Source organism: Micromys minutus, assembly GCF_963924665.1.
Source record: "Micromys minutus genome assembly, chromosome: 2".
Classification (NCBI taxonomy): Eukaryota; Metazoa; Chordata; class Mammalia; order Rodentia; family Muridae; genus Micromys; species Micromys minutus.
Window position 1 is genome coordinate 53,447,795 of NC_137971.1, and position 13,609 is coordinate 53,461,403.

Sequence of the window (13,609 nt, forward strand, 5' to 3'; positions counted from 1 at the left end):
TCTGTGTAACCCTGGCTGACATGGCACTTACTCTGTAGACCAGAATGTCCTTGCCTCTGGGCTCCACCACTACCTAACTTGAATAGTATCTTTAAAGAGCCACCTCCTTCTTCCTGGGTGTAGGAGTCTCACTTGCCTTGAGAGACTGCCTCAAAACAATTCAGTTATTTATGGCTGTTGGGTATTGCTGAAATAATGAGAAACTAAATATATATGGTATGGTTCTTATCCTTGAAAAGGTTTCTAGCAGGGTAAGTAAACACATGTTAAAATCATAAACATTGAAATTTATTCCACACTTAAATGTTATTAGATGCAGTATAATATAACAAGTCTGTTTGCTTCCATTTGGAGTGATTTTGCTTCTACCTTCTAGAACTTTGCCATCCTGTTTCGGAGTTTATTCTGAGTTATCATCAGTACCATCAGCACTTACCTCAGAAAGCTTTAGGGAGGAGCAAGTCTTAACAGCTCTCAATTAAAAGAGAGAGAAGAGTGTTAGAACAGGGGTTAGCAAATTTTTCTGTCAGTGTTGAGAGTATGTTTGTATGCCACACAAGTCAAATTGTCATAGTTCTGTAGCATTTGAAAATAGTCATAGTTAATATATACATAAATAAATGAGCATGGCTTTGTTCCAATAAAAAATTTATAAAAATCTACTGTGGCCAGTTTTGCCTACCTACTGACATCTCTTTGCCTAGTCCTAGGCCAGGTACATTACCATGTAATCTTCGGTTTTAAAGCAACCAGACCTCACTGCTTTCTTTTTTCTAGCTTAAATTCCCTACCAGGCCAAAGGTAAGGGTTCCTACAATTCCCATCACAAAGCCTCACACCATGAAGCCAGCACCTCGATTAACACCTGTAAGACCTGCTGCAGCCTCCCCCATTGTGTCAGGAGCCAGGCGGAGAAGAGTGCGCTGTAGGAAATGCAAAGCATGTGTGCAAGGAGAATGTGGAGTCTGCCACTACTGCAGGGACATGAAGAAATTTGGTGGACCTGGACGCATGAAACAATCCTGTGTCCTCCGACAGTGCTTAGCAGTAAGTGATCTGGGTGAAAACTTTGCAGGGAATGGTATTGGTGCCAGAGAGATTATATATATGTAAAGTCAGGGAGACTCAGCTGAAATGGGTTTAGAAGGAAAGTTATCTTAATAAGAAAGGACAAGCCAACAAAGAATGAATTAATTGCCTCTGATTATCTAGTTCCTAGGCAGTTAAGTCCCCAGTCTTTGTCAGTAATTTCCCCACCAAAACCCCCTCTGCTTACTACCTTGTCTTTGTATATCTTCATTTAAAAGGACTATAAAATTTAAAGGTTCAAAATCTGGTCTTCTGATCTTTGTCTTCTTGTAGCCCAGATTGCCTCATTCAGTTACGTGTTCTCTCTGTGGAGAAGTAGATCAGAATGAAGAGACACAGGACTTTGAAAAGAAACTCATGGAATGCTGCATCTGCAATGAGATAGTTCATCCTGGCTGCCTCCAGGTAAATAGGTGCCTAAAGGCCCTTGACAAAAGAGTGGAACACCTGTCAGTAGAGGCTCTTACTATCCCTGCTGTGGACTTTGAGCTACCTAGTCACAGAGGAGAACAGTAGCCCATTGTTTAGGCGTCTACCATGTATCAGGCTGTCTAATAATTTTTGAGAAGAGAACAATATACAAAATAGACAAGTTTGTGTCCCAGTGACTATGGAACATGTCCCAGAGGACCCTGGACAGTGTGTTCGAAAGGTAGTGGGGTGTTTAGAATGCAACCTCAAAGGTGGAGTCACATGATACGGCTTAAATACTATATTCCTGACATGATGACATACATGCCTATATCCCATTTACTCTGGGGTGGGAAAATACCTTTAGTTTGAAATCAGCTTCGGTAACATAGTAAGGACCCCACCCCATCTTAAAGATGGGTAGGTTGATGGGTAGATGGATATACTTTATATTGAGACATTATCCCTGTGTAGTTCTGGCTCAGTCAGAACTCAGTTTGTAAATTAGGCTGCCCTTAAGTTTACAGAGATAATCCTGCTTCTGTCTCCCAGGTGTTAAAATTACAAGCAAATGACACCATATCTAGTCATAAACACATTGAACTTAGTCCTTACCACAAGCCAGAATTTGTGTTATTATATCTCAAGTAATCGAGTTTATACCTTGTTGCATGAATTTACATTTTACAGTTGAGATCACTGAGTCACCGAAATACTGATCCCTGAATCTCATTAGTTTGCCAAAATAGCAAGATCAGGTCTGGTGCCGCTAACATGAGATATTTAGGAGAAAAAACTCAAATCTAAACTGGCCCAGACCCTGAAAAGTTTCTTCAGGGAGCCTAGCTTTGGTCAAGCAACCAAGAGTCAAGGTGGCTGAAAGCCATTGTTAGGGCTGTTTGTTGCTCAGTAGCTCTCAGTCTTTAATTCCCATGTAGACCAGAATGTTTAGAAATGGATGACTCTTCCAGCTTTTCCTGCCTGTTTTACTGTGTGATGTAGAAGGCAGAAGAGACTAACTTTTTAAAACATCCCTATCTGCCTATAGATGGATGGAGAGGGGTTGCTTAACGAGGAATTGCCAAATTGCTGGGAGTGTCCAAAGTGTTACCAGGAAGACAGCTCGGAGAAAGCCCAGGTAAAGGAAATGTTCAGTCTGGTAGGTTGCTGTGCACTGGCCTTTACAATAATATCCAAGGGCTTTCTCTGACCCAAGATTATTTTGGTTTTGTTTGTTTGACATCTTTTTATCCTCCCTTTTTGGTTAATTTGCTTTGCTTTTTTGTTTTGTTTTTAGTTTTTGATTTTTGTATTGCTAAATAACTGTTCCACCTTTTTAAAGAATAAAAAGGACATCCTTTAAAAAGATCAACTATATATAGATCAGGCTGGCTTTGAACTCAAAGAGATCCAACTGCCTCTACCTCCCCAGTGCTGAAAATCAAGGTGTATAGACCATGCCTGGCCAGTTGAAATATTTTGAGTATAAGGGTTTGTGGAGCTAAGTACTACCAGAGTTCTCATTCCACATTCTTGGACTGGCATTAGTTATTTTTTCTTTTAAAGACTTACTTATTTTATAAGTAAGAGTAGAAAGGCAGGAACCATCCCTGGGCTATTGAGTTGGAGAATTAGGTATACACCATTGTCCTGAGGAATGTAACTAGAGGGGAGCCAGGCTTGGCCTCTGGTGCTGTTACATGCTGGATCCATATGCTAGAGTTTCCAGTTAAGCAGGTTTTTTTTCTTTTTCTTTTGTCATCTTTAGCTCTGTTCTTACTTGCCCCATGTACCCAATGTGCACTTCAGAAACAGCCATTCTACTAGAGTGTGGAGACTAGCTCCATGACCTCAGCCCAGGACAGCTAAGGTTGTTGCCCTAATGGTCACCAGTAGCACTAGTATGCCCAAAGGACTCTGGTTACTCAAGCTGGCAGGGCTAGATGTGCTGAGAGCACAGACAAAAGGAGATGGCTGCCTCGTGTCAGTTCTTCAGGGATCCTGCACAAATGTGAGAAAGAGGCCTAAAGGAAATTGCTCAGCCTTTTATTTATTCCACTTAGGCTCTGGGGCAGTTGAAATTTTAGTTAAGATTTCTTGTTTGCTATTTTGAGACAAAGTCTCACTGTGTACTCTTGGCTGGTCTGGAACTCAACTATATATAGATCAGGCTGGCTTTGAACTCAAAGAGATCCAACTGCCTCTACCTCCCCAGTGCTGAAAATCAAGGTGTATAGACCATGCCTGGCCAGTTGAAATATTTTGAGTATAAGGGTTTGTGGAGCTAAGTACTACCAGAGTTCTCATTCCACATTCTTGGACTGGCATTAGTTATTTTTTCTTTTAAAGACTTACTTATTTTATGTATATGAGTGCTCTGTCTGCATGTACACATTCGTGTCAGAAGAGGGCATCAGATCCCATTACAGATGGTTGTGAGCAATTAAGCACATTGTTGCTGGTTCTTGAACTGTGGAAGAGCAGTTGGTGCTCTTAACCACTGAGCCATCTCTCCAGCCTTCCTCCCACTTGTTTTTTAAAGATTGATTTATTGTATGTATGTGAGTACCCTGTAGCTATCTTCAGACACACACAGAGGGCATCAATCTCATTACAGATGGTTATGAGCCACCAACCATGTGGTTGCTGGGAATTGAACTCAGGACCTCTGGAAGAGCAGTCAGTGCTCTTAACCACTGAGCCATCTCTCCAGCCCAACTGGCAACTTGTGTTTACTGGTGCAGATGCTGTGGTCTTGTTACATTTTCTGTGTAAAATAGCCTCCAGAACAAAGATGCTCATTGCCTCAATATTGACCAAGAATATAAAAAAACAAATACAGGCGAAGAGTGTGGCTGGTAACAGATCATCTCCTTATAGAAAATCTGATTGATTAATGGGATATTTAATGACATACGCTGGCTGAGTTTTGTATCAGTGTAGCCAGGGGCAGTCACTGGAAAGTGCAGGTACTATATGATGAAGTCTGGGCCTTGTAGGATTCTTTACCATAATTGTAATGAGATCTGTGGTGGCATGGTTCCTGACAGAGAGCTGACTTGAGATACTGCAGAGTTTACACACATGATAAAGTTGTAATGCTAAAATATCCTTTTTACCAAAGAGTTGCCCAAAAATGGAGGCTCAATGAATATGATATAATGTAGAATCTAGGAGCCTTGTATTCTAGATTTCATTCCTCTGTACATGGCCACAAACCTTTTTCTCACGGGTAGGTTTCCCAAGTGACCATTTAAGGATTTTGTGTTCTGAAATTAACATTCTATGGCCTGGGTGTGTGAGCTCAGTTGTTGATCTTGGCAGTCTGAATCACAGGCTCAAGAAAACGTCCCCCTTAGGCAGCAGTGACCTGGCTTCTCTCAGGTTCTGCTTATTATTTTAAAGGGTTTAGAAAATAGAAGCACTGGTGTTTCTTTTCTGTGCATTTTGCAGAAGCGGAAAATAGAAGAGAGTGATGAAGAAGCTGTACAAGCCAAAGTCCTACGACCCCTGAGGAGCTGCGAGGAGCCCCTCACACCCCCACCTCACTCACCTACTTCCATGCTGCAGCTCATCCATGACCCGGTTTCTCCCCGGGGTATGGTGACTCGGTCATCTCCTGGGGCTGGCCCCAGCGACCACCACAGTGCCAGCCGTGATGAACGCTTCAAACGGCGGCAGTTGCTGCGGCTACAAGCCACAGAGCGCACCATGGTACGGGAAAAGGAGAACAATCCCAGCGGCAAAAAGGAGCTGTCTGAAGTTGAGAAAGCCAAGATCCGGGGATCGTACCTCACTGTCACGCTACAGAGGCCCACCAAAGAGCTCCACGGGACATCCATTGTGCCCAAGCTGCAGGCCATCACGGCCTCCTCTGCCAACCTTCGCCCTAATCCCCGAGTGCTAATGCAGCACTGCCCAGCCCGGAACCCCCAGCGTGGGGATGAGGAGGGGCTTGGGGGAGAGGAGGAGGAAGAGGAGGAGGAGGAGGAAGATGACAGTGCAGAGGAGGGGGGTGCAGCCAGGCTGAATGGCCGGGGCAGTTGGGCTCAGGATGGAGACGAAAGCTGGATGCAGCGGGAGGTCTGGATGTCTGTCTTCCGCTACCTCAGCCGCAGAGAACTTTGTGAATGTATGCGAGTGTGCAAGACGTGGTATAAATGGTGAGCAGGGATGCAGGGGTCAGGAACAGGGGCAGGGGGTAGGTGACAGGACTTGTCTGTGCACCTCTATCTACAAGCTTAAATAGACCTGCTCTGTTGGTGCTGTCAAAGATTTGCTCCATTATACCTGCAAATGTTAAGGGAATTGGAGCCTTTGCCTCTTTCTTTCTTCAGCAGGCAGTTCTGAAACTGAAACTTAATTATCCTTACTAATGGAACATTTCTCCTCTGGTTCAACAGACGTTAAGTGGGAAAAATCTCTAGAGCTAATGAATGGATTGCTGTGAAGCATTGTGAGGTTTTCTATAAGAGTGTATAATTTTTATTTTGGTCACACTGTATTACTGCTATTTCCAAAGTTAGTATCTTGACCAGCAACATATGTCTGGAAACTTGTCAGAGTATGGTAGTGCCAGAGTGTGGTATTACATGTGTGATGATAGCATTCAGGAGACACAGACAGGAAGATCTGCAGTTTGGGCTAAGCAAAGGCTGTATAGCTCCAGTCCAGTCTGTGCTAAAGCATGAGAAGGAAAGAAAAGCAGATCCACAGGCCTGCTAAATCAGAGCCTCTAGGATGGGTCTAGCAATGTACTCTGAGATGTAGTATGTATTTTGTTTGTTTGTTTATGTAAGGACTCCTACCATCAACATTTGATGTGCTGTCAAGTGAGATTTTTGTCAATTGTAATACCTTTGCCATTACAATTCTTATTTCTTGACTTAGAATTTATGTGATCTACTCAGATTATCTTGCTTTTTGTCAAGCAAGTAGGCTTCCTCCTAGTCTCCAATCCTTGGTATCCTGGCCAAGGCACATGAAATAACCAATACATACTTCCTTTGTGTCCTGCCAGGCAGGCAGAGCTTAGGGATGGAGACTATAACATTGTAGAGTGCAGTGGAAAGGCCTCTCACTTTCATCTTCAGACAGACTGGCTGGATGTCAAGCTAGTGGGGAAGCAAATGCCTTCAGGTGGAAGAGAGCTGTCTAAACTGACAGAGAGCCTCACTTGGCCTGAGACAGTAATGGGCTGAAAGCAAGATAGGGTGTTGTATAGCATCCTTCATCTCCCTCAGCTCCACGTCACTATAACTGCCAAGGGAAAGAAGCAAACTTAAGAAATTCTAGGCAGTAAGAAGTCAAGATCTTGTAACCAAGTTAAAGATTAAAGTCAATTTCTAAAAATTGTTTGAATGTTTCTGTACACTGTATAATAGGAGTCATACCATTTTAGTACAAAGGAAGAGAATAGAGCATACTGTTGTGTAGACTTGCCAAACTATGCCCAGCCTATCCTGGATTTGCAAAATGTCTAGTTTTTTGTTTTGTTTTAAGGCAGTTTTTGTCTGACTCTGAGGTAGAAAATGACAGTGATTTCTGGTTTTCTATAGGAGAATTACAGACCGTCAGGTATTGAGCCTTTACCAGAAGCCTTCTAACAGAGTGCCTTGGGAGCATCTGACAGGAATATAAATTAATTAAATTCTCTTCCCTCTTGCAGGTGCTGTGACAAACGACTTTGGACAAAAATTGACTTGAGTAGATGTAAGGCCATTGTACCCCAAGCTCTCAGTGGCATCATTAAGCGGCAGCCAGTAAGCCTTGACCTTAGTTGGACTAACATCTCCAAAAAGCAGCTGACATGGCTGGTCAATAGGCTGCCAGGTAGGTGAGCAACCAGACCTGCTACTGTCCTAGGGCCCAGAGGACCAGCAGGAAACATTAGGGTGTTATCAATACTGCTTAGACTTGATACAGTGCAGTTCTGAGTAGTCCTGTACCATGGCTGTTGGAGGGCCATTGGAACTGCCAGTGTAAGGCATTACTAGATATAGGGAGAATGAGATTAGGTTGCTGCTGCCAGCCCTGTACCTTTCCTGAGCATAGAAGAGGAAATTTGAACCAGATTTTGCTTCCATCAGCTCTTTGTTAGCCTTCTGGCATCTTAAGGTCCAGAAAGATAGAAGCTACACAGCATCTAATACTCTAGTAGAAATTTAGTGACTCGTTGCTATTTTCCTTCTTTTTTGTGTGTGTGTATGAATGTAGGCGAGTGTGCACTTGTGTGTACATGTATATTATGAACCTTGGGTCACTCCTGTTTCAAAGGTTGAGGCAGGGTCTGTCAGACACCACAGGGCTTGCATCTGCTATGGCTAGCCTTGCTGTCCAACTTGTGGCGTCCCCTGTCATTTCTTTTCGGTGTTATAACTACTGGCAGGATGCCATGTCCACCTGACATTATGTGGTTTCTGGGGATATGAATTTTGGTCTTTCCAATGAGTGTAAATACTTTTTTCTTAGCTATCTCCCTAAAGTACCCAGCAATTTTGTGTGTCTTGAGATTCTCTCACTTTGTGGCCTTGAACTCTTCAGAACTCAGAGAGATCAGACTGCCTATTCTGAGTGCTAGGATTGAGTGTATACCAGCATTTTTGTTTGTTTGTGTACTTATCTTTTCCAGACAAGATGTCTCTGGGTAGCTCTGGCTGTACAGGAACTTAACTCCTTAGAGTAGGTTTTTTTGCTTGTCTCTGCCTCCTGAGTATTGGGATTGAAGGTGTGGGACACTACCATCTGACATTATAACTTTTGGTTTTAACACCAAAGTTAAAGTTATAATTTACAGTGCTTTGACATCATGAAAATCTTTAGACTGGTTACTAGATTAGAACATAGTCCTCTCCCAGTAGACTAGAGATCCATTTCTTTTGCTCAGAACAGCTGGTAACTGAGAATTTGAATTCTTTTTAAGTAGAGTATGTTGTATGTTTGTTTCTGTTTGTTCCAGGATTAAAAGACCTCCTCCTAGCAGGCTGTTCCTGGTCTGCAGTATCTGCCCTCAGCACCTCCAGCTGCCCCCTTCTCAGGACCCTTGATCTTCGGTGGGCAGTAGGAATTAAAGACCCTCAAATTCGGGACTTGCTGACTCCACCCACAGATAAACCAGGTATGCTCTGGGTCTGCCTCACTTAACTGTCTTCACCTTTTTTTTTTTTTTTTTTTTTTAGGTGAAATTTGAAGCTTATGGTCTCAGAATTAAACTATAAAAGGTTGGAAGTATACAAGGCTAAAATACAATGGCAGATAAGTGCTGATTATTTACAAACAAATAACTCAGCAAACAAATAGGAAGAAGTCCATTCTATGGGCCTTCATTGAAAATCATCCTCAACTTTGGCCTGTGGCCAGTGGTGAGATTCGACACCCAGAGCCACAGAGGCCTCAGCTCACCGCCCACTGCCCAAGTGTGGGAGGGTGAAACCCAGGCCCCTACATTTTCAGATAAAAAGAAGGGGAAAAGTCCATACGTTTTATTTATTTTATGTAGATAAAGTACACTGTAGCTGTCTTGAGACACACCAGAAGAGGGCATCGGATCCCATTACAGATAGTTGTGAGCCACTGTGTGGTTGCTGGGAATTGAACTCTGGAAGCGCTCTTAACCACTGAGCCGTCTCTCCAGTCCCCTCCCAACCCCTAGTCTATAAATTTTAAGAATTTGAGTCCAGAGAGCATAAACTGGACCAGATCTTGCAAGACTTCTGAGTCAGAGTGCATTAAAAGCTTTTTGAACGCTTGATGGTAACAGAATCACAGGCCTGTGAGAAAGAAGGCCCGTTCCGCTCATCACTTTGGAAATAAGGCATATACTCTGGCACTAAGAAGACCGAAAACGTACCTTGTTTCCTAGAAACATCCCTGTACATTGTTCACTTCCTACAAAAAGGGTTGAGTGTGGGCACTTAGGCTTAACCCTGTCAAGGGGGTCCTAACCAGTACATGGCTGCTGCCTCTTGGGACTTTAGTAGAGAATTAAAATTTTGATCTTAGGTTCTGTTCTTTGCCTGTACAGGTCAAGACAATCGAAGCAAACTCCGGAACATGACTGACTTCCGGCTGGCAGGCCTTGACATCACAGATGCCACTCTCCGGCTCATCATTCGCCACATGCCCCTTTTGTCTCGACTTGACCTCAGTCACTGCAGCCACCTTACAGATCAGTCCTCCAACCTACTAACTGCTGTCGGGTCTTCCACTCGATACTCCCTTACAGAGCTCAATATGGCAGGTATGCTATCTTTGTGTATATGAGGTGATGTCCCTGATTTCTGAAACGTATCCACATCTGCATGGGGATAGAGAGCTAGATCATAAACACCTGTCACTCTAGTGCCTAAACATCTATACTGTCTAGCCTTTTGAGCACCTATACACATAGCAGCATGTACACACTTGAATCCAAAACAACTTTTTTTTTTTTAATTTGCAGCTGGGCATGGTGACAGACACCATTAATACAATCCCAGTGTTTTAGAAGCAGTGGAAGGTAGATTTCTTGAGTTTGAGGTCAGCCAGGGCTACATAGTGAGGCACTGCCTCAAAAAAATAAGTAATAGAACACATTTTAAGAATTTACATCTAGCCAATTGGGTTGGCACCCACCTTTTTTAATCCCTGCACTTGATGAATGGATGTAGGCATGTCTCTGAAAGTTCAAGGCCAGCCAGAACTTTATAGAGAGACTTTCTCAAAACAACTAGAAAGTTGCATCTGCATGAGAATAAATAATTTCTATTCATTTTTTAACCAAAGATCTCTGAGGTAAGTAGTAAACTCAGGTGCCTGCATGGTTGGCTGCTGTCCAGCTGTAGCTTGGTCAGCCAAATGGCTCTTGCCTATGGTCCTTAGTGGCAGGCAGCAAGAGGCCACAGTACTGATGGAGACCCTGGTATCTGCATGGTGGCAAAAGTAGCATTGGAGATAACAGAGTGGCAGAAATGGGCCTCTGACTATGTTTGTGATCTTTGTTCTCTTTGGCATTGTTGCCCACAGGTTGCAATAAATTGACAGACCAGACCCTGTTCTTCCTAAGGCGAATTGCTAATGTCACCTTGATTGACCTTCGAGGATGCAAACAGATCACAAGAAAAGCCTGTGAGCACTTCATCTCAGACTTGTCCATCAACAGCCTCTACTGCCTGTCTGATGAGAAACTGATTCAGAAGATTAGCTAAGACATGCTCAGCCCAGACTGAACAGGAAAATCTTCCCCTGCCTTCCCACCAAGGAGAGTCTCTCCCTGACCCTGCGCAGGCTCTGAGGCCAACAACACATTCCCTCTCTGCTCTCTTTTCTCTGAGCCCTTCTCCCACAGGTGGGGCAGAGAGGTTGGTGGACACCAAGGTTGTTGCCTGCTCCTCTCCCTCCCAAGGAAAAGAGAGGAGAAGCTGATAAAGGAGAAAGCGCAGGCTGTGCTAGCCCAGTACCTGCTTGCTTGCTCGTCTGCCAGCTAGAATGCTGGGCTCTCAGTTTGGGGGAATTTGTGCATCTTTTACCTGCACTGGGCCAAGAACCCTCCCTTCTCACCCATAGTCCCCAGCAGTGCCTGGTTCTGAGCAAACTCTAGGGAGGAAGGCGGCCTTGCCTCTGTGGCCAGATTCTCCTCATGGTGTCCGTTTTGTGTCTCTCCTCCGTTAAACTCTCCCGGCTTCTGCAGGAGGAGCCAACAGCCCTAGAAACACCAGGCCTGGCAGGTCTCAATGGTGCTGTGAGTTGTCTGAAGCTTTGCTCCATGTCTGTGATAGCCCTTTTTTCTTGTCCTTGAGCTTGATGCTGTCCAACACTGATTCATATAATACAGTCTCCATTCTGCCATCACCCCCTAAACTTTTCCACTAGTCACTCACATGTCCATTGTTGCACTTACTTGGGGTTATCAAAAGCTCTTTGGAGGAGCTGGAACTCTGCCCCAGAAATGCCCATATCAATGCTTCCCAGGCATATTCTAAGACAGGCATCATTATCCTTCCCTACCTATTGCTGCCCACTAACTGCCCTTTTCTATTTGTCTTCTTTCCTGCCTAAGCAGGGCTTTTCCAGAATTTTTGTCCTCAGAAGGAGCAGTGTGTTTCTCCAGGTGGAGGAAACAGAAGACTGGTTCAGTCCCCACCTGCCTCCAAGCCAGGCTTTTCTGGGCTCTGGTTTAGCATGGCCCTCTGAGCCCAGGCCTGTGTATAACCTAGCAGCTCACTGACCTGGTGCCTTTTAAGGGGAGTCCTGATTAAAAACCTACCCTCTGCCTGCAGCCTTGGAAATGTGTGTGCATGTGCCTGAGTGTCTGGCTAAGTGTGCTGCACATATGTGCAGGGAAGGAGGGGAGCATGGTGTCTCCCACTCCTCCATCACCCTTCTTCAAGCCCCATCAGCTGCCCCCTTTTACTTTGCATTGAACGGCCTGTCCAAAGATCCTCTCTCTAGGGCAGCAGAGAGCTTTTTGCACTTTAAAAAAAAAAGAAGAAGAAAGGAAAGAAAGAAAGAAATGGTCGGAACTATTCTGGGTCAATATTTAGAGTATGAGGAGATGTTCAGCAGAGGCCTGTGGCCAGTTTGTCAGTGATACATGCAAATTTGCACTCTGCTCCCCATCATAGGAGATTGGTAATTGATAGCACAGCCTTGCCCCGCCCTCTCTTAACCCCAAGCATCCCACTTCTCACCCCATGTCCTGTAATCTAGCCTCAGACTTTCCTAAACTCCACCAGGAGGGGACAGAGCCCGGGCACCATGAGTCATGAAGTGTGAACTGCCCAAGGAGAGATGCTAACTGTACCCTTGCCACTGCCAAAGCAATAGAGGCAGAAGTGTCCCCTCTGCCACCCAGCCCAGCTTTGACCCTGGTAATAACCAGACTTTTTCCAGGAAAACTGGGTTTCTGGCAAGGGGTGGCATTGTTTCTTCCAATCTGCTGATTTCTCTTGGCTGCACCTTAAAAACAGCAGTCTGCTCCCTTGACCCTCTGCCATTCCATTGGTCTTCGAGTCCCAGAATTCTGGGGCTGAAATGTTGAGGAAACGCCAGTGACTTATTCCAGAGTGCCTCAGTTGGGGGAACTTCTGTAAAGAACCCTGGGTGTTGAGCAAAAACTTTATTAATACTATTAATGACCTATAATTAGAAGCTTCCTGACTTTTTTTTTTCTTTTTGGTTGCTCCTGTGGAAAATACTAAAATTACTAAGTTTTGTTTGTTGTCTTTTTATGAAAGGGAAGGTGGAGAGACCCTTTCAGAGCAGGGATTGTGCCGGGAGAGTGCCTCTGACCTTTGGGACAGCTCATCCACAGAATTTCTAAGCTGATGGCTTGTCTGGGTTTTGGATTTCGAAAAAACAAGCATTTTACTGCACAGAAATTTGTCAGTTGAAAAGGGAGCTCAGGATGGTGGCAGATGGACTGAAGCCCTTGCTGGGTCTTACTTTTCTTTAGGACTATGAGGGAGAATGGTTTTTAGAGGTGAGAGTTGGTCCTTGCAAAAGAGAGACGTGTCTCCGAGGAGATAGAACACACAGGTTTATAGTCCTGCATCTACTCTGAGCTATGGTCCTGCCAGAACCTGGCCTCAGACTGCAGGACCAGACCTCTGCCTTCATCTTTCCACATACTGGGGCAAAAAACCACAAAGGAAAGGAAGAAAATTATATATATATATATATAATTATATATATATAATATAAAATCACTTGGTGATTAAAAAAATAACTGCTCAATAAATAAAACTCCTAAAGTCACTATGTTTAAAGGGTTTGGTTTTTTTGGGGGGCGGGAAATATTGTAAATATATATTTTTTGTTGCTTATTTAGAGTCGATCTCCAATGTTGTGCTAAGATTTTTAAATTAAATGTAAGCATTAAGGGAATGAGTCTTAGGCCACCAGCCAACACATTGGCATTATTTTGGGTCAGGGAAGGAAGAAAGATAGTTGGACTTTGTTTTCTAAAAGTTCCCCACTTGGTTTTAGAAAGAGCAAAGATATCTTTCTTCTGACACTGGGAATGGGAGATATTTGTGTAATAAAATTTTTAAAAGACAAAAAAGAAATAGCCTCCAGTGGGAAATATTTTGATTTGGTTTTCTTTTTTGTTTTTGTTTTTAAATAAAATGAC

At 43.8% G+C, this 13,609-nt stretch overlaps 1 protein-coding gene across 2 annotated transcripts in view; it reads left to right on the top strand.

Annotated features, from left to right (window-relative positions):
* Positions 1-13,609, top strand: part of KDM2A (lysine demethylase 2A) — a 74,697-nt gene extending 61,088 nt beyond the window's left edge. For both annotated transcript variants that reach the window (XM_080912066.1, XM_080912065.1), the window contains exons 14-21: positions 778-1,047; positions 1,363-1,494; positions 2,549-2,638; positions 4,954-5,663; positions 7,169-7,332; positions 8,459-8,617; positions 9,524-9,739; positions 10,504-13,609. In XM_080912066.1, coding sequence (XP_080768192.1) covers positions 778-1,047; positions 1,363-1,494; positions 2,549-2,638; positions 4,954-5,663; positions 7,169-7,332; positions 8,459-8,617; positions 9,524-9,739; positions 10,504-10,685 — 1,923 coding nt within the window. In that variant the 3' untranslated portion in view covers positions 10,686-13,609. The remainder of the gene's footprint in view (positions 1-777; positions 1,048-1,362; positions 1,495-2,548; positions 2,639-4,953; positions 5,664-7,168; positions 7,333-8,458; positions 8,618-9,523; positions 9,740-10,503) is intronic.